The 21,918-nt window shown below is 43.2% G+C and overlaps 2 protein-coding genes across 2 annotated transcripts in view; one reads left to right on the top strand and one right to left on the bottom strand.

Moving 5' to 3' along the window:
- The window catches only part of DNAH6 (dynein axonemal heavy chain 6), a 364,598-nt gene extending 362,059 nt beyond the window's left edge, over positions 1 to 2,539 (top strand). Inside the window, 3 exon segments of the mRNA XM_054986586.1 lie at positions 508 to 659; positions 888 to 1,110; positions 1,970 to 2,539. Of these exon segments, the coding sequence (XP_054842561.1) occupies positions 508 to 659; positions 888 to 1,110; positions 1,970 to 2,073 (479 nt within the window). The 3' untranslated portion in view covers positions 2,074 to 2,539.
- A 2,020-nt stretch (positions 2,540 to 4,559) lies between these two features.
- Positions 4,560 to 21,918, bottom strand: part of LOC129335180 (neuronal acetylcholine receptor subunit alpha-7-like) — a 122,662-nt gene continuing 105,303 nt past the window's right edge. Inside the window, exons 9-10 of the mRNA XM_054987620.1 lie at positions 15,311 to 15,420; positions 4,560 to 5,081 (exon numbers count right to left, since the gene is read on the bottom strand). Coding sequence (XP_054843595.1) covers positions 4,560 to 5,081; positions 15,311 to 15,420 — 632 coding nt within the window. The remainder of the gene's footprint in view (positions 5,082 to 15,310; positions 15,421 to 21,918) is intronic.

Here is a 21,918-nt window from a genome sequence, read left to right as displayed (position 1 = left end):
CTTGCCTTAAATACTCTATGGGGCCACCATAAGCTGGCTGCAACTTGATGGTACTTTACACACACATGGGCTTCCTGTCTGTTGGAGGGAAAGAAGGCTTTGGGGAGCTGCTGAGGGAGAGGCAAAACCAAACATGTTCTGTTACATAGAAAAATTCCTTGTTTAACCCCAGTATATTTATGAGTTTAAAATCATTCACTCTTATGTTCCATCATGTTAAATAAACATGTTTAACCCTGGTTGGCTTGAAATTGTTGGCTGAGGGGGGAAAACACACACACACACACACACACACACAAATGCTATGGTCATGTTAAATGAGCCAAATCGTGGCTGCGCGTGTTTATATAGGGAAAGTAACCTCTGAGTTCTTCCTTTTTTATCAAAAAGTTGTTCCCTTAATAAATGTACTGATACTTTCCCTTTTCTTTTGGTGAGTGTTTTTTCTCATTGAAGGATGCTCAGATTTCTGTTTTCTTTTAAATATGTGTATTTTGTATTTGTTAGGGACTCTTCAGAATCATGCTCGAAAATATAACTTACCAATTGATGAGCTTAGTTTTAGCTACAGTGTCATCCCCGTTTATCGAGATCAAACACACGTTTCAGAAGCTTCAAAACAATGTCATTTTGGACAGCAGTTGCCAATGGATGCCTTGGTACGTTCTGATCTGTATTCGGAACCTTGTTGCACAGAGAGAATTCTTTATGTTCTCTTTATAAAATTATAAAATGTTTGTAATGCTTTTCCCATCTGTCACAAAGGCCTACATTCATACGGCATATTTCTAATAAGGGATTATCTTTCTATTCTGATTATTCAGTTAATTTTTGTTAGGGTCTAGTCTGTAGTGAATTTTCACCCCCGTTTTGGGTTTTTCTTTCAGTTGCCTTCTCCTGAAGATGGTGTCTTGGTCCATGGGATGTTTATGGATGCCAGCCGCTGGGATGATGAGGAGATGGTTATAGAAGACGCTTTACCGAGGCAAATGAACCCAATGTTGCCAGTGGTGCACTTTGAGCCGCAACAAAATTATGAAGCAAGTCCCACACTGTACCATGCCCCACTCTATAAAACTGGGGCCAGAGCAGGAACACTGTCTACCACAGGTTACAATTTAACAATATATATCTCCTGCCAATTTTCATAAAAGTTTTTTTCAGAACCTAAAACATCTGCTTCTGTGGACAGTCAAGACACAAGCTCAGGAAAAGTGTGAAATCTATTCTTTCAAGGCATTAAAATCATAGGATATAATCCAACCAGAGTTAAGCATTTTATTATGTCCCACTATTTTCAGCATGTTTGAATCTCCCCTGTGAAAATCAATGGGATTTCAAAGTGCTTAACTTCAGTTAGGAAGTGGCCTTTCCCCCCCCTAAATTTGCAAAATAGCAACTTTTTGACTAATACTCTCTTTTCAATAGCAGTTCTGTTTTTTTCTTTAAATTCTTGTGTATTGAGGAGTTGCCAGCTTTCATTGTATTCCACTTCTCTGCCCACCGTTTCAATGACCAATTAAAATTCAATATCACTGTCTAAATCTATGTTCATAGATTCACAGGCTGTACCTCCAGAATATATTTCTATTGAATTTTAATTAAATAGATTTCATACTTTCTTTGTACTTTTGGGACCTCTAATGCTGCCAGTTTGCTATTTATTCAAAGGCTGAATTAGGTAATGTATATGCAGAGTTCTGAAATCTTTAGTCGTGGTACCTGCATTCTCATTTACACCTCATTTGCACTGAGCTGCCCTAGAACAATAGGAGGAAACATCTCCAGGAAGTACACTGAATGCATGGACTTGACAGGATGAACAAGTTTTACTGTCAGTTAGATTAGATGCATTTGACATTTTCATTTGTTGCATTGTTACCCACTTAGGCACCTGTCGAGTGTGTGTGTATAGCATTGATGCTGCTCTAGACATACGGTAACAACTTTCTCCTTACTTACTTACTAGGTCATTCAACCAATTTTGTGGTCACAGTCTTGTTGCCTTCCAAACAGCCAAGTGACTATTGGATATCCAAAGGGTCTGCATTGCTTTGCCAGTTGAATGACTAACTGGAACGAAGTTGTTGCCACCCACAAAGAGGATGTCCAGCATTGCGGAGCAGCACTACAAGAGTGTCAAGCCCACAACACTGGCAGGCTGTATAATCGCACTGTCTGAAGGCCAGTCTTTCTTCCAATTGATTTTTTAAAAATGTGCATTATACTTTCTAAGCAAATCAGCTGTCCCTTTCATTGTCTGCCACCCTCCTTTCCTCGTCCTTTATTCACTTGCCGCTCCTATGTTTTATGCATCAGTGGTACAATTAAAATAAAAACAGTCTACCTAAAGCAGGTGCATGTTTGAGACCAAGAAACATGCTTGGCATCAGAATGGTCACTTATTGTGAATCTTGTGCTATAAGCTTTTATATCTTCTTTTCTTTGTGAATGTAAATTGATTATAGTAGGAAAAGTTACACAGGAGAAAAAATATTGACACCAAGCCTTTGAGTGGTGGATTCTGGTTTATCTGTAAAATGTGAGCAATAAATGCTTCAGAAAAAAAATGTTTCTTTGTTATTTTTACACAAATGCTTGGCTGTCTCCATCATCCAGATGCCTCGGTAGCTTGCAAAAGTTTAACTTGGGGTATGCAACCACTACCACCTCTGCAGGCATCCTGAGCAACATACCAGACCATTTTGCTTGGCTCACAGGGCCCGTTTCTCTATACCCAAGAGACCAGGCCAGCTCCTAAGGCAGGATCCCAGTTTGGCCAAGTACAATCCTTGTCTCTTCCAGTTTTGTTTGCTGGCAAGCCATCATCTTCACTGGTAGATGTTGCCGGGGTGGGGGGGCAGTGAATTTAAGTCCAAATAGTTGTCTGCCCTTAATTTCTTTTAGAATGAGAATAGTGTACATTCAACAAAAGAGCCTATTATAATAGGCTTCTTTTACCACACCCTCACTTGGCAAATTTAATTTTTGCCTTGTATAAGAGTAAGTGGTATAAGCAGCCACAGATTCACGACTTCAGCTAATCATACGATTATTGCATTTACTGCATTATTGCCTGGTTATGTGAAGCTTTCATCACAAGATAATCTTTTAATCAGCAGATGTGAGTGATGGGAGAAAACTGCCATGCGGATTATCACCATTTTAATAGGTTCTTAATGGATTATGGGAACCTCTACTTATACACTGCCAGTTAAGGGAAACAGTTTCTAATTTTGTCTCTATATAAGCACCTGTACATAATGGCTATGTTTTAACTCTTGTCATACATGAATGAGGTGTTAATATAATAATAATAATAATAACATTCAATTTATATACCGCCCATCAGGACAACTTAACACCCACTCAGAGCGGTTTACAAAGTATGTTATTATTATTCCCACAGCAAACACCCAGTGAGGTGCGTGGGGCTGAGAGAGCTCCTAGAAGCTGTGACTGACCCAAGGTCACCCAGCTGGCTTCAAGCGGAGGAGTGGGGAATCAAACCCAGTTCTCCAGATTAGAGTCTCACACTCTTAACCACTGGGGTTGCTATGTGAAGGAATGCAGTGGCAAACCACCTCTGCTCATCTCTTGCTTTGAAAACCCCATGTTCATCTTCGTGGCTTCTGTGCAGTCCCACATTGGGACTGCACGTGCACAAGCCCAGTGTGTACCTGCACAGAAGAAATACCACTCAATGAACAACAGTTCATTGGATAACAGGATAACCCTGTTATCCTAGGGCTGCCACGACTTGGTTGCAACTTGACCGCCCACAATTATTATTACTACGGTGCCAGAGCTCACAAATTAAGGGGAAAAACAAGTACCTAATGATCCAGACACCATTTGATCCAATTGTTTTTGTTGTAATTAGTATAATAGAAAAAAATTAACACGTTGGACACTGAAAACATTTTTAACTTGTAAGAAATGACATGAACATTATTATGTAAACCGGAGAAATATTTCAGACCATCACAGTGATAATAAAAGCTAAAACTTGCCATTTATTTGGCAAAGTGCAGCAGACAACATCATTCAAGACTGGAGTTATGCATTAGGTGAAATCTATGTGAAGCAAAGAGCCAAAGCAAAATAAATAAATAAATAAATAATATTTTTAGCAAAGAGTATGTTTCTGTGAAGGATTTTACCAATGCAGCTTAGTGGTTTTTGAACAGCAAAATGTTCACTAACGTTTCCCTAACAGTGCACAGACTTGACTCTTTATTTGATCATACATATGCTGTACATCTTGGTTTATTGTCTACTACTAATCAGAGATCATGACACGAATACGAGGAGAAGACACTGTATAAGAAACAGGTTACAAAGTCAGGTACTTAATCCCATACTTACAAGGTCTAACATTATAAGGTGGGGGGACAACTGAATGTTGAAATACATTCCAACTTCTTTCTCCTCTATTGAAACCAACACAGGAAATAGGCTTCCCTGTTTCCAATCGCATTATTTAGATAATTTTATGGTATCAATTCATAATATCCAAATTACACTTCAAGGTTGGGGTGGGTTAATTCCCGAGATCCTTATGTAAAATCTTTTGAAACAGCTTCAATAAAATTTGGCGCAGACATCAGTATTGTGAGTGTGCAGATGATGGCAAAGAGTGAAAATGCCACAAGGCATAATCTGTCTATGACTGCGGCTGCAAATTTCCACTCACTGCAGATTTCTTCCCCTTCATCCTGTTTTCGGAAACGGGCTGCGATGAACTGAACTTCTTCCAGGATTTTCACAATCACTGGGATAGTGTCCATTAAAGCTTTCTGTTGCAGAAGTTCAGTGTCTTCAGGTGAAGGGCCAGGGCCATTTTCCCCTTTGCTACCTGCATCACTGTTTTGCGGGCAGCAGGGGTTTTCCATGGCATGGTAGCTGTAGATTACATTTCCATTGCTTGATTGGTGTCCCGGTAAGACATTCATTTCCACACTGCTGACACTCGACTGGTGTCTAGAGTGGCCGTATTTGCAAGAAAGAGGCTTTATGCTCTCTCCAGGTTTTTTCATTCTCAGAAACCAAGCACACCAGTTCAGCAAAATGACACGGACCTAGAAAAAAACCCCAGAAAGTGTTTATAGTATTTAAAGGTCAGCTTCATAACAAGCATTAACTGCAACAAGAAGTAACAGAGGAAACAAGGGGATATTACCATTCTGAAAATTAGTGTATGGGAAGTCAAAGATCATTACTAACTGGAGTGAAACGAAGATGCCAGAGATATGTATTTGTCAGTTATCTGAGCTTCCACTAGTATCCCTTTCTATTTTGCAACCTTGATCTGAAAAATAGATGCTTTGTAAGTATTTTTTGAGACCTCATTTTAGAGGTGCAACCAATCTTTTAAGGCTGGCAAACAATAAAAATTATAGATGAAATTTGGAAACACCTCTAAAACTTCCAGGAAACTAAAGGCACTGGAAAGTAACTAGTTAAATAATTACAATATAATACAATATTTATTAATACGGTCTAGGACCAGCACAGAACATCCAAAACTTTTCCTTTGAATAAAACACATAAAATTACAGCACACAAAACATGATTTATAGATAATTTACACAAAATTCTTTGGAAATAGATGATATTTGTTAAAATTCAGTTATACTTCTTACTATTTCCTTATGAATCTTACACGCTGTAGTGAGAAATCTAGCACAGGGAGCAGTAATAAATGGGTTAACATCTAAAAGCAGTTTCCTGATAAGTTCCGAGCTGGAACAGCCTGAAAACCTACCTAGCAAAGGAACAATAAACTTTGTTCGGAACATGCTCATTTGTCTCCACCATGCCTTCCTCACAGGAGCAGACCCACTCGCACATTGGTATCTTTCTGTAGCGCTGCGGGGAGTGCATTCCACCTGGCTAGTGGACCCCTACGGTGGGTGGAGGTCTCTAGTAATGAGAGGTAGGCAGCTGGGGCTACAACATATCTGATATTATCAGGAGCCAGAAAATTTGGAACCCTATTAATATCCTCCTGTCGTTCGATGTCTAGCACCCGCTGCTTGATGGAGGCCTTTGCCTGGTCAAATCCCATTGTTAACAGAGCCTCCACGGAGAGGCCTAGGGTGGTTATCTTATAAAGGCCTGCCTTTAGCCAGGGAGATCGAAAACAATCTTGAAGATTTAGTGGTGTTAAGGCTTGAGGCAAATAATTCAGTTTAAGCCAGAAATTAACAGAGGCAAGCCTTACCCTGGCCTCCATTTTAATCATACCGGACTCAAGGTGCAGGCTTGCATTTGGGACACAATGGGGGGAAGCCAAATGCTGCTCTTAAAAATTTGGATTGATGGAGAACCTAATATCGTCCCATACAGAAGCTGTGATACAATTTTGACTTGTTATAATTTAAGAGCCGCTGGTATAAAATGCCCCCCCTTTTGGTATGAAAAAAAATTAATATGGCTTGTGCTGATTTTTGGCCTATGGCAGCAGCCTGTTCATGATGGGCATTTCTTGCCCCAGACGGTTGTAACATCACCCCTAGATACTTAAAACTCACCGCCTGTTCCACCCTATGCCCGCTTATGGACCAGACCCTCATGTTGGGTTTCGTAACCAAATGCCATGACTTGGGTTTTCCCATGGTTGATCTCTAGCTGGTTTTCATCACAAAACTGGCTAAACACCTTCAAGGCCCTTCCAAGGCCCATGGGGGTTCTAGATAACGGTACTGTATCATCAGCATACAATAAAGCTGAAATCTTCCATTCGGCTAAGGTGGGGGCATGAGTATCAAGATTTTCTAGTCTGCTAATCATGTCATTGATATAAAAATGAATATAGATGGTGCTAATACACATCCCTGTTTCACGCCTTTTACTGTAGAAATGGGGTTTGTGAAGTGCCCATTTCTGTGATATCTGACCTTAAAAGAAGTGTTAGCGTACAGGGCTTGAATTAGATATAGGAGCCTTAAATCTATAGATGTAGCTTTCAATTTATCCCATAATCTGGCCCTATGTATAGAGTCAAAGGCAGTTCTTAAATCAATGAAGGCTGCATACAAGGAGACTGGGCCATCGGCAGCATACTTGTCGAATAGGTGTTGTAAGATCAGGTTGTGAGCCAGGGTAGTTCTCCCCTCCCCGAATCCAGCCGGCTCCTCTGCTACTAGGGATTCCTGCGCAACCCAGCTCTTTAATTTATCTACAAGATGGCTGGCATAAAGTTTACTTATAACACTGAGCAGGCTAATTGGTCTGTAATTGGCAGGGTCATCCCCTTCTCCCTGACTTGAATAATGGAATTATCACTGCCTGCCTCCATTCCTCTGGGATATGCCCTGAGCAATCAATATATGTGAAAAGCAAAGCCAGAGGAGGGGCCCACCAGTCAATGTTGTTTTTAAAATAAATTAAAGTGAAATAGATTTAGACTTATGGAAGAACTACAAAAACTCACAAATTTCTTATAGTACAATTTTTGACCTTTTGGCATTACAGTTGGAGGATAAATAAATTACCCCAAGTACATCTGAACTAGCCTTTGACAACAGTCTACCCTAAAGTCAAAAGAGGTATGTGGGAAGTCTGATTATAAGACAGTTCAAAGACCTCAGAAGGTGGTGGTGTGAGAGGCCCCCTTTGGTCATTTCTCTTACAAGACAGTCAACGTCACCACTAAGAAGCATCTTGTTTCAGAATCTCCAAGATGGCTTTCCGTGGCCTTGGAGGATCTGCTGCCACTTCACTTGATTGGCTTCCCACTTTTTTGGCAATTGCCTACTCATCCTCTTGCGGACCACCTCTCCCTCCCTGTCCAGTGTGGGGATTGGTGTTGGCGGCCACTTCCCAGTGCAACTTAGCTGGCTGCTCATTCAACACTTGCTAGCCAACGCTTCTGCCCTGTCTACAGCAAGCATTAGCATCTGGTCCCCACCACTGGTTCACCCTCCTGGCCAGATGATGGCTGAACCAGAACTGACAGCGGCCTTCTCTTACTTCCCCGCTGCTCCTCTCCCTTTGGGGCCTGGGTGGCAGTGCCCAGCCACTACTTGCTTGGGGGGGGGGCAGTTACGTCCATATGCAAAAGAACCTCCTCAGGATACAAGTGAAGCCTCCCTCCATTAGCATTCCACACCCTGGGAAACTCTTACAGGATGACTCAGCCCAACCCCACCCCTCCTGAGTAGATATAAATGACCTGCCAACATCTTTTTCACACTGTGACACTGAGAGATCTCTGTCTTTGGGTGCTACACCTCTGAAGATGCCAGCCACAGCTGCTGGCGAAACGTCAGGAACTACAATGCCAAGACCATGGCTATACAGCCTGGAAAATCCACAACAACCATCGCTCTCCGGCCATGAAAGCCTTCGATAATATAACCATCAGGATAATGTTATGTGGGGCTGCATTTTAGCATTTAGTCTTCCCTGAAGAATGTCATTTTTAGAACCTGCTAATAAACTTAATGTAGTTGGAACACGGCAAGGAATGACTCATGTTCAATGCTAATCTTTGAGTCTCAGAAGCTCTAGTCTTTATGCTCTGGCACTCAGCAATGACATTTCTCAAGGATTCTAATGGCATTTTATATGAACTTTGGTTGAAGCAAATGGGCTTACGGCATCCAACTACATGATCCTTTGTTCCTTTCAGAGCTGATCTTTATCGTGGTTATCAAAACTGCCAGCAGCTACAAATTACTATGAAAAGGGTAGTGACAGTGACTATCAGTGCTAGGATATGCCGTTTAAATGATCAAAAATATTTCCTGTTAATTTTAGTATGTACATAAAAATGAACTGACCATAGCAGACAAGTCCCTTTCAAAATAATGCTTTTTAAAATAATAACATTCAATTTATATACTGCTCTTCGGGATAACTTAATGCCAAGTCAGAGCAGTTTACAAAGTGTGTTGTTATAATTGCAGTGATAAACAGTGCCCCCTCCATGGTACAAAGACAATTAATGTCACATCTACTCAAAACTTTTGCCATCCTCTGAAGGGCAGATGAAAAAATGGGTCTCAGGTGGGTCATTGTTTCTCTAGGAATTGGACTAAACTTTGCTTATGAGTTTTATGTCCAGTAAATGCAAATCCACATATTGGCCAAGATCCAAAGAGCCAGGGATCTCATTCTGTAAGCTTTCAACTTGGTTATTTATTTTATTGGCTTTATATCCCGCCATCCCTGCAAGTGGGCTCAGGGCGGGTCACAACATCATAAAAATGCAATTTAAAACAATAAACAACAGTTAAAATCATAAAAATAAAATCAACAGATCTCTTAAAAGTGGAGTGGAACAAAGAAAACAGGCAAGGGACCAGCAGGAGAGGTCGTCAGCTCCTCAACTCCTCTCATGGGCCCTGCGGAACATCTCCGTTTTACATGCCCAGCATTATTGTTAATAAGCCCCACAGGACCCGGGTCTCAACTGGGAGAGCGTCCCACCAGAGCCACAGCCGAAAAGGCCCTGGCCCTGGTTGAGGCCAAGCGAACATCCTTGGGGCCAGGGACCACCAGCAGATGTTGATCTGCAGAGCATAACACCCTCCAGGGAATATACAGGGAGAGACGGTCTCAAACAGCAGTCTGTTTGCTAGCTAGCAAACATGGAAGTTGCAAAAGCCAGTCACGAAAGGATCATGGGAGGTCAGTAGTTCTTAGAGGAGAAACTCAACATTTCCACTGCAAGCACACTGATAAATTAATGGACAGATCTATCTGTGGGTATTAGCCTTGATAGCTAGCTTTGTCATTCATAACCAGAAGCAGTGTGCCATTGAACACCATATGCTGGGAGACAAACAAGAAGGCACCTTTTGCCTTCAGGCCAGTTTTCAACTTTCTAGAAGCCGTAGAATAGCTATCGTTAGAATACTAGGCTGGTCTACCTTGGTCTGTTCTTCTACATCAGTGATCCCCAGCATGGTGCCCACCAATGGGTTTCCTAGGGCCCCTTTGCTTCTCCCTCAAAGCAAAGAGCTAATCTTGGCTTTTCTCTACCTCATTGGAGCAGAAGAACACAGAAACAACTTCATAAGAGATGCTTGGCTTTTAACTTCTCAGCATTTTGGGATTGGCCTCAATACCCTGTGACGGCTATTTTGGCTCCAGCCTTCACGGCACATCTTTTATGGCGGCGCCCATTCCTTGCCTTCAAAATTCTTAAAGTGGCCACAGGCTCTTATCCTGCAGGATAAGAACTTTTTGGAAAGGATACTACAAAGCCACAATCTCCTTCACAATGAATATTAGTTGAACAAATAAAGCTGCCTTATACCGCATCAGACCCCTGATCCATCAAAGTCAGTCTACTGTCTATTCAGACTGGCAGTGGGTCACCACGGCCACAGGCAGAGCTCGTTCCTATGACCAATTGCCAGGAAATGCTATGGATTGAAACGGGGACCTTTTCTGTGCAAAGCAGGTGCTCTACGACGGAGCGACAGGGGCCCCTCCCTAAGTAAAATAAAGCTGTGAGCCATGAGCAGCAAGTATGTGAGCCATGAGCAGCAATCATTTCTGCCTGCGGATTCTTACTGCACCCTAACTGTGAGCCCCCAGGACAACAATGAGGACCGTTTAACATGCACAAAGAACAGCTAATGTGCCCATGATGGTAAATTTTTAATGCTAAAAAAATTACTTAATTCTGTAAGTTCACACATAGATGGGCTTAAGCAACTGCTTGAGCAACTGCACAATGTGAGGTCTTTGCTTTTTCTAAAAGATACGTGCGTAATTAAAGGTATTTGTGGTTTGCAGAACTGAAAAGAGAAAAAATAGCACAAGCCCTGCCCCCCAATCTCTTACAAAAAAGGGTGGCTTTCTCCAGACTCTGATGGGCAGATGAGGCATGTGTGTCTATAGGTTCAAGTTTTAGGGGCTGTGACATATGGAAGGTCAAAAAATAAAAAATAAAAAATAATTGTGTGCAAAAACCCAGCTGGGCTAGTCAACTAATGAATAAGAGTATTAATAAGTAAGAGCCGTGGTTGAACACATTTAAAAACCTACTAGTTTCCACAGGAGAGCTATATCTTGTATACGCACAACACTTCCCTTGGAACTGGTGGGCCTTAAGAATGTTCGGATTTGAGTGGATTATGGCCTGAAATTTATAATAATGCCATTAAATATTTCCTGAGTCTCAAATCCAAACCCAGGGTTAAAAAAATGTATTGAACAGCAATCCTCTCTTTGGGAGGAAGAGGAACTGAATTCAGTATGCCCTGTGTGTGCCCTTCCTCAGACTGATGTCTGGCCATTATTATCATCTCTCCAGGACTGGATTTTTCAGCCCCAGATAATACTTGCGCAGCACCCATTGCTATGCCAGTCCCTGCTTTTGGACTTGATAATAGGCTATACAGCAACAATACACAAATTAGTAGAACATTATATCATTGCTGCAATTAGTTGCTAATAAATTAAACTGGCCAATAATAAGCAAACCTAAAAGACATAAAAGTTCACTGCAGGTTCCACTATATTTTTTTCAAGCAGTGATTGGGCGGGAGTGCACGTGTACGTCTGATTATTCATTTTGGGGGGTTTTCCCAAGGCACTCGCTCCTGCTCTCTAAAAATTCATTCTTTCCAAGGTAGCAACTAATCCCACGATAAAAAGCAATTAATTATGGATTAAGAAATTAAGTCAAGAGAACTCTCTGTTCTGTGGGAGAGGATTTTATGAGCAGGAAGGAATTGGCAGAAAGGATAAGATTGGCAGAAAACAATACTGCAAGCAGACAATTCTCTCTGTGCTGCTTCAGACAGCCATCCTAATAGATTCTTTTTCTCACCAAAGATCTACAGGGTAGCGGGGAAAGAAAAATGTCACGCAGCTTGCAAGAGGCCTAGAGAAAGAACAACAGAGTAAATGTGACAAGAATCATAAGGAGAAAGCATGCCTCCAGTTTCACTGGTTTATATGAGAGAAGCAACTCCTCAATACTCTATCGAGGTCTTCCTTTTGTATGGCTACAGGGACTGATCCACCCTGTGCTGCTACTGACCAAGGTTGTGCTCACAACAGAACATCTGTAGCATGCCCCGCCCACCCCCCGCCCCCCGCTATGTTCCCAGTGAAATTTTATGCAAGATTCATTTGGCTTAATGGCAATTGACAGATTCTCAGCACCATCTCCGAGGCTTTTAGAATGCAACAAATGGAGGACCTGCAAGGACGGGGGGGGGGGCTCATTTCCCCTCCCCCACCACGTCCTCCTTCCCTTCCCTGGCCGACCCTTAGCCCCTCACCCTTTTCCTGCTTCCTTCTTTCCTTCCCATTGTCTGCCCCCCATCTTCACCTTTCCCCTTCGCTTCCGCAGCCTCTTCCCTACGGCCCAGTTGCATCCTGCTGGCTGAGGTGGGCCCAATTGCACCTTCCCCACACAATTTCCTCTTTCCCTCCCCCTGGCAACGTCTATATGCTCACCTTTCCCTATGCCCTTCTCTCCTTGAAGCCCAGGAAACAACCTATTTTTCACCTGCCTCCCATCTTCATCTATATTTACTAATTTGTTCCATTTCCATACTGCCTTTCTCCACAGTGGGGACTCAAAGCGGTCTACATCATGCTTCTTGCCTCCATATTATCCTCACAACAACCCTGAGAGGTAGGATAGGCTTAGAGTGTGACTGGGTCCAAGTTATCTACTGAGTTTCCCCAGCAGAGTGGTGATTTGAACCTGGCTCTCTCACATCATTACTCTGACATTCTAATCACTATGCTACACTGGCTTTTGTGGGAGGGTTGCTGTTGAACAGGAGCAAGCAGCCAGGCTTGGGTGAGTCATGAAAGTCACGTGGTATCAAGTTTCCTGGTGGTTGCTTCTGGGGTGGCCCCAATGAGTCCTACCTCAAAGGCCCAAACAGTCCCGGAAAGGGCCCTGCCACCTCCCTTTGCGACTGACTCTGAGGACTTGGGTCAGGGCTCTCTGCCTGTTGTACGGGAGGCTAGACTGGTGGCGTGTGGCAACCCAACCCTCACCTGCCTGGGAAGCCCCAAACCTGTGAAGAGTGAGGTTTAGGGTGGGTGGCAGCAAGTGAAAGGCTCCTGATGGGTCATCGCCATAGATGCTGACTAGACAAAGACAAGATCAATCTGCTTTTTCCTCCCACTCCCCACCCATTTTTAAGTTCTCCAGCCCAAGAAGAATTCTGGAGAACTTGAAAGCGTGCACATTTTTTTTGCGCCATTTGGGTTGATCCTAATGAAAGATATTGCATGGCTTTTTGTTGGCATTTTCTTTGGAACAACGTAGCTACCTGCAACCTCTTTCTAAACCATTGAAAGCTCCTGTCCTCATTGCCCAAGGAGGCTGTTGCTGCCTCTCTCCATGAATAACTGCTCTGGCTGTGCTGCTTTTCTAATCAACTTCTCCTGGGAATCAGCCATTTTGATTCCTGTCTGCAGAGAAGTAGACTAAACTGCTCAGAACAGTGACTCACACAGAGTGGATTCTCTGGTGCTTGTGAAGAACATATATGACCATTTACCAAGTAGAAAAACCATTTGGTTGCCTGTACTGTCCTGCTCAGGGGTGGGGAAAGCTTTGCCTCATTTCTGCACTGTTCTGATACCCAGGGAAGCTGTGCAACATAAAGACTATCCTTATTGCTTGGCAGGCCAATACAAATAACCACCTTATGTAGAGCATGAGAATCACCATGATAAACAGAGTCTTAAAGTTGGAAGAGGCCTTATAGTCTGTTTGTCTGTCTGTCTTTCTGTCTTGTCTTTCTGTCTGTCTAGCTATCTATTATATCCTGCTGTTCTCCTCTATGGGGACCCAAAACAACTTACATCCTCCTCTCCTTTGATTTATCCTCACAACAACCCTGAGAAGTAGGCTAGACTGAGAGTGGCAGAGTGAGGATTTGAACCTGATCCTCCCAGATTCCAGTTCAACATTCTAACCCCTGCACCCTGCTGGCTCTCCTACCTTGCTCAGTGCAGGAAATCCAAGCAGGAGCATCCTTGGCAGATGGCCACCTGATTGAGTACCTCCCCTGACAGCCTATCCCACCCTCAAAGTAATTTCTTTTACCAGAGGAAGTTTCTCCAGAAGTTCAACAGAAACCTTCCGTCCTCAAACTGAGATCCATTGGATCTAATCTTGCCCTCTGGAGTAGCACATTCAAGTGTTTACCCTCTTCCATCTGACACTAATTTGTAAATGGTTTTATCTCTGGAAAAAACCCTCTTATGTTGTCAGGCTATGGATGACAGAGTATGGCAGATAGATCCCTGTACCATTGCAGCAAGAATCTAGGCTCTCGGTTAAATGGTTTTATTCAGAAATCAGATCATTTCCACAGATACGTCAATAGGATTACTCAGAAGCAAGGTTAGCAACTAAGCAGTAAGAAACAGGTTGACAGGAATAACAACATGTGAGAAACAACATCATGAGAAAATCATTCCTCTTAAAGACAATTACTCTTTCCCCCCCTCCCATCAGCAAACATACTTTTGATGTGAACTGTTCCTGAGAACTTCTTGCATATTTTAACTATTGAGTCTAGACACTGAGAAAGCAGGAGATTAAACATGAAATGCAGTAATTCATGGGAGTGAGCAGTGTATAAGGTCAGACGCACTGAGATTTCCAAGGCGGTTGATAAGTCACCTGCAGCTGCAGTAAGTCTGAAAGGAAAGCAGTTACGGCATGGCAATATGACATCAAGTTACAGCCTAAAACACTGGTTCAAAAATACAGTTCAGCATCAATTAACGGCATGGATGGGGTACAGACATGACAGGTATCAGAAATTTGGGGAACATTGCTTTATGTTCTTACATATGCATCTGTGACCCGTAGATCACCAGCGTTGTGTTGTGGCATCTTGAGAAAGCTTTTATTTTTTTCTGACTGCTGGGAACCTGGAGCAAAGCGGATCTGGCAGACCAAATGCAGGAGTGGTGGACTGTTTGGGGAGTGTGAGAGGGTTGTGTATTGTACAGAGCAGGAGTTCCTTGGACTCTTAGCCACTGCATATAATCCTGGATTGATTTTGTAGAGTTACAACAGGCCTCTACCATACAAGATGCAGTCCACTGACTATATACTATGTTCTGTCTTGTAGTTGCCAATAAAAAACACCGTTCTTTCAAGGCCCAGGCAGGCAGTGAAACAGGTTTGTTGAACCTGGTGGTGGGTCACATGCAGCACGTTAGGTTAAAATGGTACATTCTGGACCCAAAGCAAATGTGAGAAGTGCCTTCATGTTTGGCGATATCTCTCTAAAATGCCTTCTTCCTCCTATCTATTCCCAAGCGAAGCAGTGTAGAGACAAACGTTTCTGCCCCTTACCCATCGTGGCATCTTTCCTGCTTGAGGGTCATGATGATGAAACTGGAGCACCAAAACCGTCACCACCACAGATAAGCCAACAATGACCATGATGCTTGCAAAATACTGCGCTGTGGATTAAAAAGAAACCAAGAGAGTCAGTGGTTACTTATGTGGGGAGCATGGGGCACTTGGAAGAACTGGTTTAGTTTTTACAGTCTTCTCACTGTAAAAAGAGGGGTGGGGGAGAATGGACATAAGAAAGCAAAACATGTTCTACTTTACAAAATTTTAGTCTCAAAACACTTGTAAACACTTATACATGCCCAAACACCTCCTCACTCTCTGCATTTAAATATTATATATGCTGCTTCCTCTAATTTGTTGCACTCCAGCAGCACATTACAAAAGGTACAGAACAGGCAACGTATCACTTGCTAGCTGCCATGTGCGTTTTTTTTTTCCTTTAGCTGACCAGTCAAACAGGCAGAGAAGGAGCGCACACGCGGCAGGAGATGTTTTGATCTGCTGATCTGGTAAAAAAGGCATCCCACCTGTTCCATTTAAAACTGATCTGCCTGTTCAACCTGGTAATTGGTTACACTGAAAAATGTCCCAGGAAGCCTGTGCGCTTTGCTGTCACTCACCCAAAGTGACATAGCATTACACATCCTACATAATCTCACAAACGAAAAGGAGAAGATTCTTGGGCTCTCTGCCAGGCTGACTGCATGAGGTATCCACGCATCACTAAGACCTCTTTTCTGTTGCAGAAAATGGTATTTATTCTCCATTTTTTTCTCATGACAAACCCTATGAGGTAGGTTAGGCTAAGAGTTTGTGACTGACCCAAGATCTCCTAGTAAGTTTCCATAGCAGAGTGGGGAATGGAACCTGGGTTGCCCAGATACTAGTCCGTCACTCTAACTACTACACCACACTGTCTATCCCTGGAAAAATCCTGGGAAACTTGCTGAGAACGAGGGTTGAGCGGGGCACGGAGTCAGGCATGTCATGTGATCTTGCTTCTGTCTATGAATGGGTGGTGTGAATGAGGGACCTAGTACTCTTGGGCTCCATGGTAGCTGGACTCTGGGAAGCATGTTGAAACATGAAGAACATTTTGACACTTATGTCAGCTTCCTAACAAAGGCTTGGATCCTGCTGACTGACTTCTCCACCTTTCCACTCCCACTGCGGCCCAAAATGCCTCTTGAAATGCCGATTGTGGGAGACAGTGGAACCCCCAGGAACAAAATGATGGGGGGACCAGGGGTCAGCTGAGGGAGGGGAGAATCAGTTGACCTCCCGGATGCAACCCAAAATGGTTAAAAGGCATCCCCACAAGACAAAATAAGGTATGTCAGTGAGAAATATCAGAAAATAAGCACAGTTCCCGGTAAACAGAGACCATTTTAGCATTCTGGTTTCCATCCTCAAAGTTAATTTTAGTAACTGCAATATAGAGCCATTACTTCTGATTTCATGAGGTGGATTCTGCCCTCCATGACCAGCTTAATAGGGTATCCAAGAAATATGACCTTGTACTTATGGGAGACTTTAACTTCCCTGATGTCCTGAGAGACCAATTTTGCTAAATGCCCAGGGTCGCGCAAATTCATGACCTGCCTGGCCGACAACTTCCTTTCTCAAATGGTGGAGGAAGCTCTGAGGGGCTCGGCCATACTAGTCTTGATATTAACCCACAAGAAAAAATTGGTTGATGGGGTAAAGGTGGTGGGAACCTTAGGGGGAAGTGGTCATGTCCTCCTAGAATTCCTTTTGCTGTGCGGTACCATGTGAGTTTGTAGCCAAACGCTCAGTTTAGATTTTAGTAACGCAAACTTTAATAAACATAGAGATATTCTATGGACAAGAATGCTGGAATGGAAAGGAGTGAGTGAAGGGTGGGCTCTCCTAAAAAAAGGCTCAAGCTATCACCATCCTAGCAAGACAGAAATGTAGTAGAGGATCTAAGAAGCCTATGTGGATGAACTGAGAGTTCTGTGATGAGCTAAGGAGGAAAGAGGAGATGTTCGAGAAATGGAGGGAAGGTAATACATCCAAAGAAGAGCATCTAAGGGTAGCTAGGTACTGTAGGGCAACTGTCAGAGAGGCCAAAGCTCAGAATGAGCTGAGACTGACCAGGGGGGCTTGCCACAACAAAAACATGTTCTTCAGATACATGAGAAACAAACGAGCCATACCCCCAATGCTGGGTGAAAATGGAGAAACTATAACAGAGCAGGCAGAAAGGCTCAATGCCTACTTTGCCTCAGTTTTCTCCCTGAAGGAGAGAAGAGGCTCATCTAGAAATGGTGCTTGGCAAGACATGGCTTCGGGGCTGCTGGTTGACATGGGCAGAGAAGTTGTGGAGAAGCACATTGCTGTACTGGATGTGGACAAATCCCCTGGGCCAGATGGTGTACACCTGAGAATGCTTTAAAAACTTTCAAAAGAATTTGCAGACTCTTTGTCAATCATCTTCTAGGCCGCTTGGAGGACAGGAAGATCGGAGGAGGACAAATGCCATCCTAGTCTTCAAGAAAGGGGAAAAGAATGATCCTTGGAACTGCAGATCAATCAGCATGACCTCAGTCCCAGGGAAAATACTGGCACAGATATTACAGGCATCAGTGGATGAGGGATACACTTCTGGGTAGCAGTGTATGTGAACAAGATCTTGGGGTATGGGTGGATGGGAAGCAAAATATTAGTGTGATGCAGCAGCAAAAAAGGCAAATACAATCTTGGAGTGTATCAACAAAAGCATAACATCCCAGTCACAGGATGTCATTGTCCCACGATATACGGCATAGGTCAGGACCCACCTGGAGTATTGTGTGCAGTTCTGGAGGCCTCACTTCAAAAAAGGATGTGGACAAATTGAAACAGGTGCAGAGGAGGGCAACCAAGATGATCAGGGGCCTGGAGATCATGCCCCATAAGGAAAGACGGAGGAACTTGGGAATGTTCAGTTTGGAGAAGAAGAGGTTAAGGGCAGACATGATTGCTCTCTTTAAATATTTAAAAGGCTGTCACTTAGGGCTAAGCTACAAGTGACGAATGACAATTGAACGGCAAGTGGATTGAGTGGAAGGCAAGCAAACAGGGAGAAATACACTTGCCATTCAAGTGTCATTCGTCACTTGTAGCTTGGCCCTTAGAGGAGGGAATGGAGCTGTTGGCAACAGAGGATAGGACTTGAAACAATGGGTTTAAACTACAGGAAGGAACTTGCTGGATTTTAGGAAAACCTTTCTCATGTTAAGAGTAATTCAGCAGTGGAATTAGTGGTGGGTTCCCCCTCATTGGCAGTCTTCAAGGATCAGCTGGATGAATACTAGTTGGGGATGCTTTAGGCCATTTCTGCATTGGGCAGGGGGTTGGACTAGATGGTCTGTAAGACCTCTTCCAGTTCTATGATTCTATGATTCAATAAATTTGATAAATACGTTCAACAAATAAGGGGATTTTCACATATGAATGGGCAGAATGCCATAAATTTGGAATTGGTGGGGGGGGGGGGGAGAGAAAGATGCTTTAGATAACTCCTAATAGGACAAAGCAGATTAAAAACAAGCCCAAACAGAATGAACAAGTGTGAGATCCATCCTTAGTCATACTGTTATGTCATATTTAATTCCTAGGGCATACACTTGTTTAAAATTGTCCTTCCTAGGAACACCTTGGAACTATGTTTCTATGAGGAGAAGGGCAGCAAACACAGAATGTTTCAATACATTCACCAAACTACAATTCTCAAGATTCTTGGCTGGAAGGTATAACAGTGGAGCTTTATAAAACTAAGTTTTATACTGTAGGTAGCTATACTGCCAAACCTTATGTGTATCAAAAGAGCATTATCCTGGGAACCATATAAAAGATCCTCCTTGACTGGCCCACTTTCCACCTCCTTGAATAACAGGAGGTGTTGCAAACAATAAAGTTGGACACACGTTTAGAGAAATGGAAGGTTTGTGTCTTGCAATAATGCAGTGGGCAAATCACTTCAGGTCTACCATCACCATCCCATCCTGCTCTGACTCATCACTTGCGTACACCAAGGGACTGTAAAATGTTTCAGAAAAATATAATTTGGATTATGCTATCTAGATGAAAGCCAGAGATGTATAGGATAGATTAGATGCTACCTGAGGAAAAAACCTTATCCTCAGATCTTTACTATTCTTCCACAACATGATTCCACAAGAGGCATTTGAAAGCAGCCAGTACAGGAACATATAGAAGGAAGCTAAAGCTGCAGCCACACAAAACAGAAAAATTTTAGAGGGCCCCAGAGAAAGAATTATTGTTTTACACTTGATTGTTACCTTTGACCTTCTATCCTCAAACATGTAGTTGGCTGGGATAGTGAACTGGGCACTGTCAGGTCCCTGTACCATGGTGACAAAAAAAAAGGGAACTTCCACATTCAGAGGCAGCAAACTTGTGAATACCGGTGGTGGGCAAACTCCTGAAGGTTTGCCTCTTTGCCCGCCAACCCACTACTGATTGGCAGGAGTTGGCAAGCCCCCCAGAGGTCATCCGCCACTGGCAGGCACCCCTGGAACATGCACGGTGCGAGCATTTCTGGGGGGGCAATGACATCACTTCTGGGGGTGATATCACTGTGCCAGCTGTGCAAACGCTCCCGTGCTTCGTTTGGGGCTAGTTTGGGGACCTGGCAACCCTAATTCTACACCAGATGGACTGCTGTGTGGATGGAATGGAAAGGGATAAAATGTTATAGCCATTTTGAGTTCCCACTGGGGATGAAAGGTGGGGTTTAGATAAACTCCACATCCATCTTTTTAAAGGACATCTTCTGTTTCTAAGAACATAAGAACATAAGCAAAGCCATGTTGGATCAGGCCAGTGGCCCATCCAGTCCAACATTCTGTCACACACAGTGGCTAGAAATCCAGTGTCATCTAAAGGACTGTCAGCGAGGCCAGGACACCAGAAGCCCTCCCACTGCCTTCCTTCCAGCACCAAGACAACAGAGCACCACCTCCCCACAAAGAGAATACCATCTATCTCCTGTGGCTAATAGCCACTGATGGACCTCTGCTCCATATATTTGTCCAGTCCCCTCTTGAAGCTGGCAATGCTTGTAGCTGCCACCACCTCCTGTGGCAACGAATTCCATGTGTTTATCACCCTTTGTGTAAAGTAGTATTTTCTTCTATCTGTTCTAACCCGACTGCTCAATAATTTCATAGAGTGCCCACGAGTTCTTGTATTGTGAGAAAGGGAGAAAAACACATCTTTCTCTACCTTCTCTAACCCGTGCATTATCTTGTAAACCTCTATCATGTCTCCCCTCAGTCGTCTTTTCTCCAGGCTAAAGAGCCCCAAGCGCCTCAATCTTTCCTCATAGGGAAAGTGTTCCAACCCTTTAATCATTTTAGTTGCCCTTCTCTGTACTTTTTCCAGTGCTATGATATCTTTTTTAAGGTGTGGCGACCAGAACTGTACACAGTACTCCAAATGAGGCCTCACCATCGATTTATACAGAGGCATTATGATACCGGCTGATTTGTTTTCAATCCCTTTCCTAATAACCCCTAGCATAGCATTAGCTTTTTTTATGGCAGTCGCACACTGTGCTGACGTTTTTAGTGAGTTATCTATCATGACTCCAAGATCTCTCTCTTGGTCAGTCTCCGCCAGTTCAGACCCCATCAACTTGTATTTATATTTTGGATTTTTGGTTCCAATGTGCATTACTTTGCACTTGGCTACATTGAACCTCATTTGCCACATGGATGCCCACTCTTCTAGCCTCGACAGATCCCTTTGGAGTGCCTCACAATCCTCTCTGGCTTTCACCACCCTGAACAATTTCGTGTCATCTGCAAATTTAGCCACTTCACTGCTTAATCCCAATTCCAAATCATTAATAAACAAGTTAAAAAGCATTGGACCCAATACCGACCCCTGTGGCACCCCACTGCTCACCACCCTCCACTGTGAGAAGTGCCCGTTTATACTCACTCTCTGTTTCCTATTAATTAGCCAGTTTTCGATCCACAAGAGGACTTGGCCCTTTATCCCATAGCTACTGAGCTTACTTAGGAGCCTTTGATGAGGAACTTTGTCAAAAGCTTTCTGGAAGTCAAGATAAACAATATCTATCGGGTCTCCCTTGTCCACTTGTTTGTTCACTCCCTCAAAGAACTCTAACAGATTGGTGAGACAAGATCTTCCCTTACAGAACCCATGCTGAGTTTTCCTCATCAGCTTTTGGTCATCAATGTGCCCACTAATTTTATTTTTGATAATAGTTTCCACCAACTTACCCGGTATTGACGTCAGGCTGACTGGCCTGTAATTTCTCGGATCTCCCCTGGAACCTTTTTTAAAGATGGGGACAACATTAGCTACCTTCCAGTCCTCAGGAACAGATGCAGAGTTTAATGACAGATTACATATTTTTGTGAGGAGATCTACAAGTTCACACTTGAGTTCTTTCAGAACTCTTGGATGTATGCCATCTGGGCCCGGTGATTTATCAGTTTTTAAATTATCTAGCAGTCGCATAACCTCCTCTCTCGTCACCTCAATGTGACTCAGGTCTTTCAAAACCCCTCCCAAAGTCAGTGCTTCCGGAGTGGGCATGCACT

Source organism: Eublepharis macularius, chromosome 8, assembly GCF_028583425.1.
Source record: "Eublepharis macularius isolate TG4126 chromosome 8, MPM_Emac_v1.0, whole genome shotgun sequence".
In the NCBI taxonomy this organism is placed as follows: domain Eukaryota; kingdom Metazoa; phylum Chordata; class Lepidosauria; order Squamata; family Eublepharidae; genus Eublepharis; species Eublepharis macularius.
The sequence above is the reverse complement of the archived record's forward strand: the minus strand, read 5'-3'. Positions and strand labels throughout refer to the sequence as shown.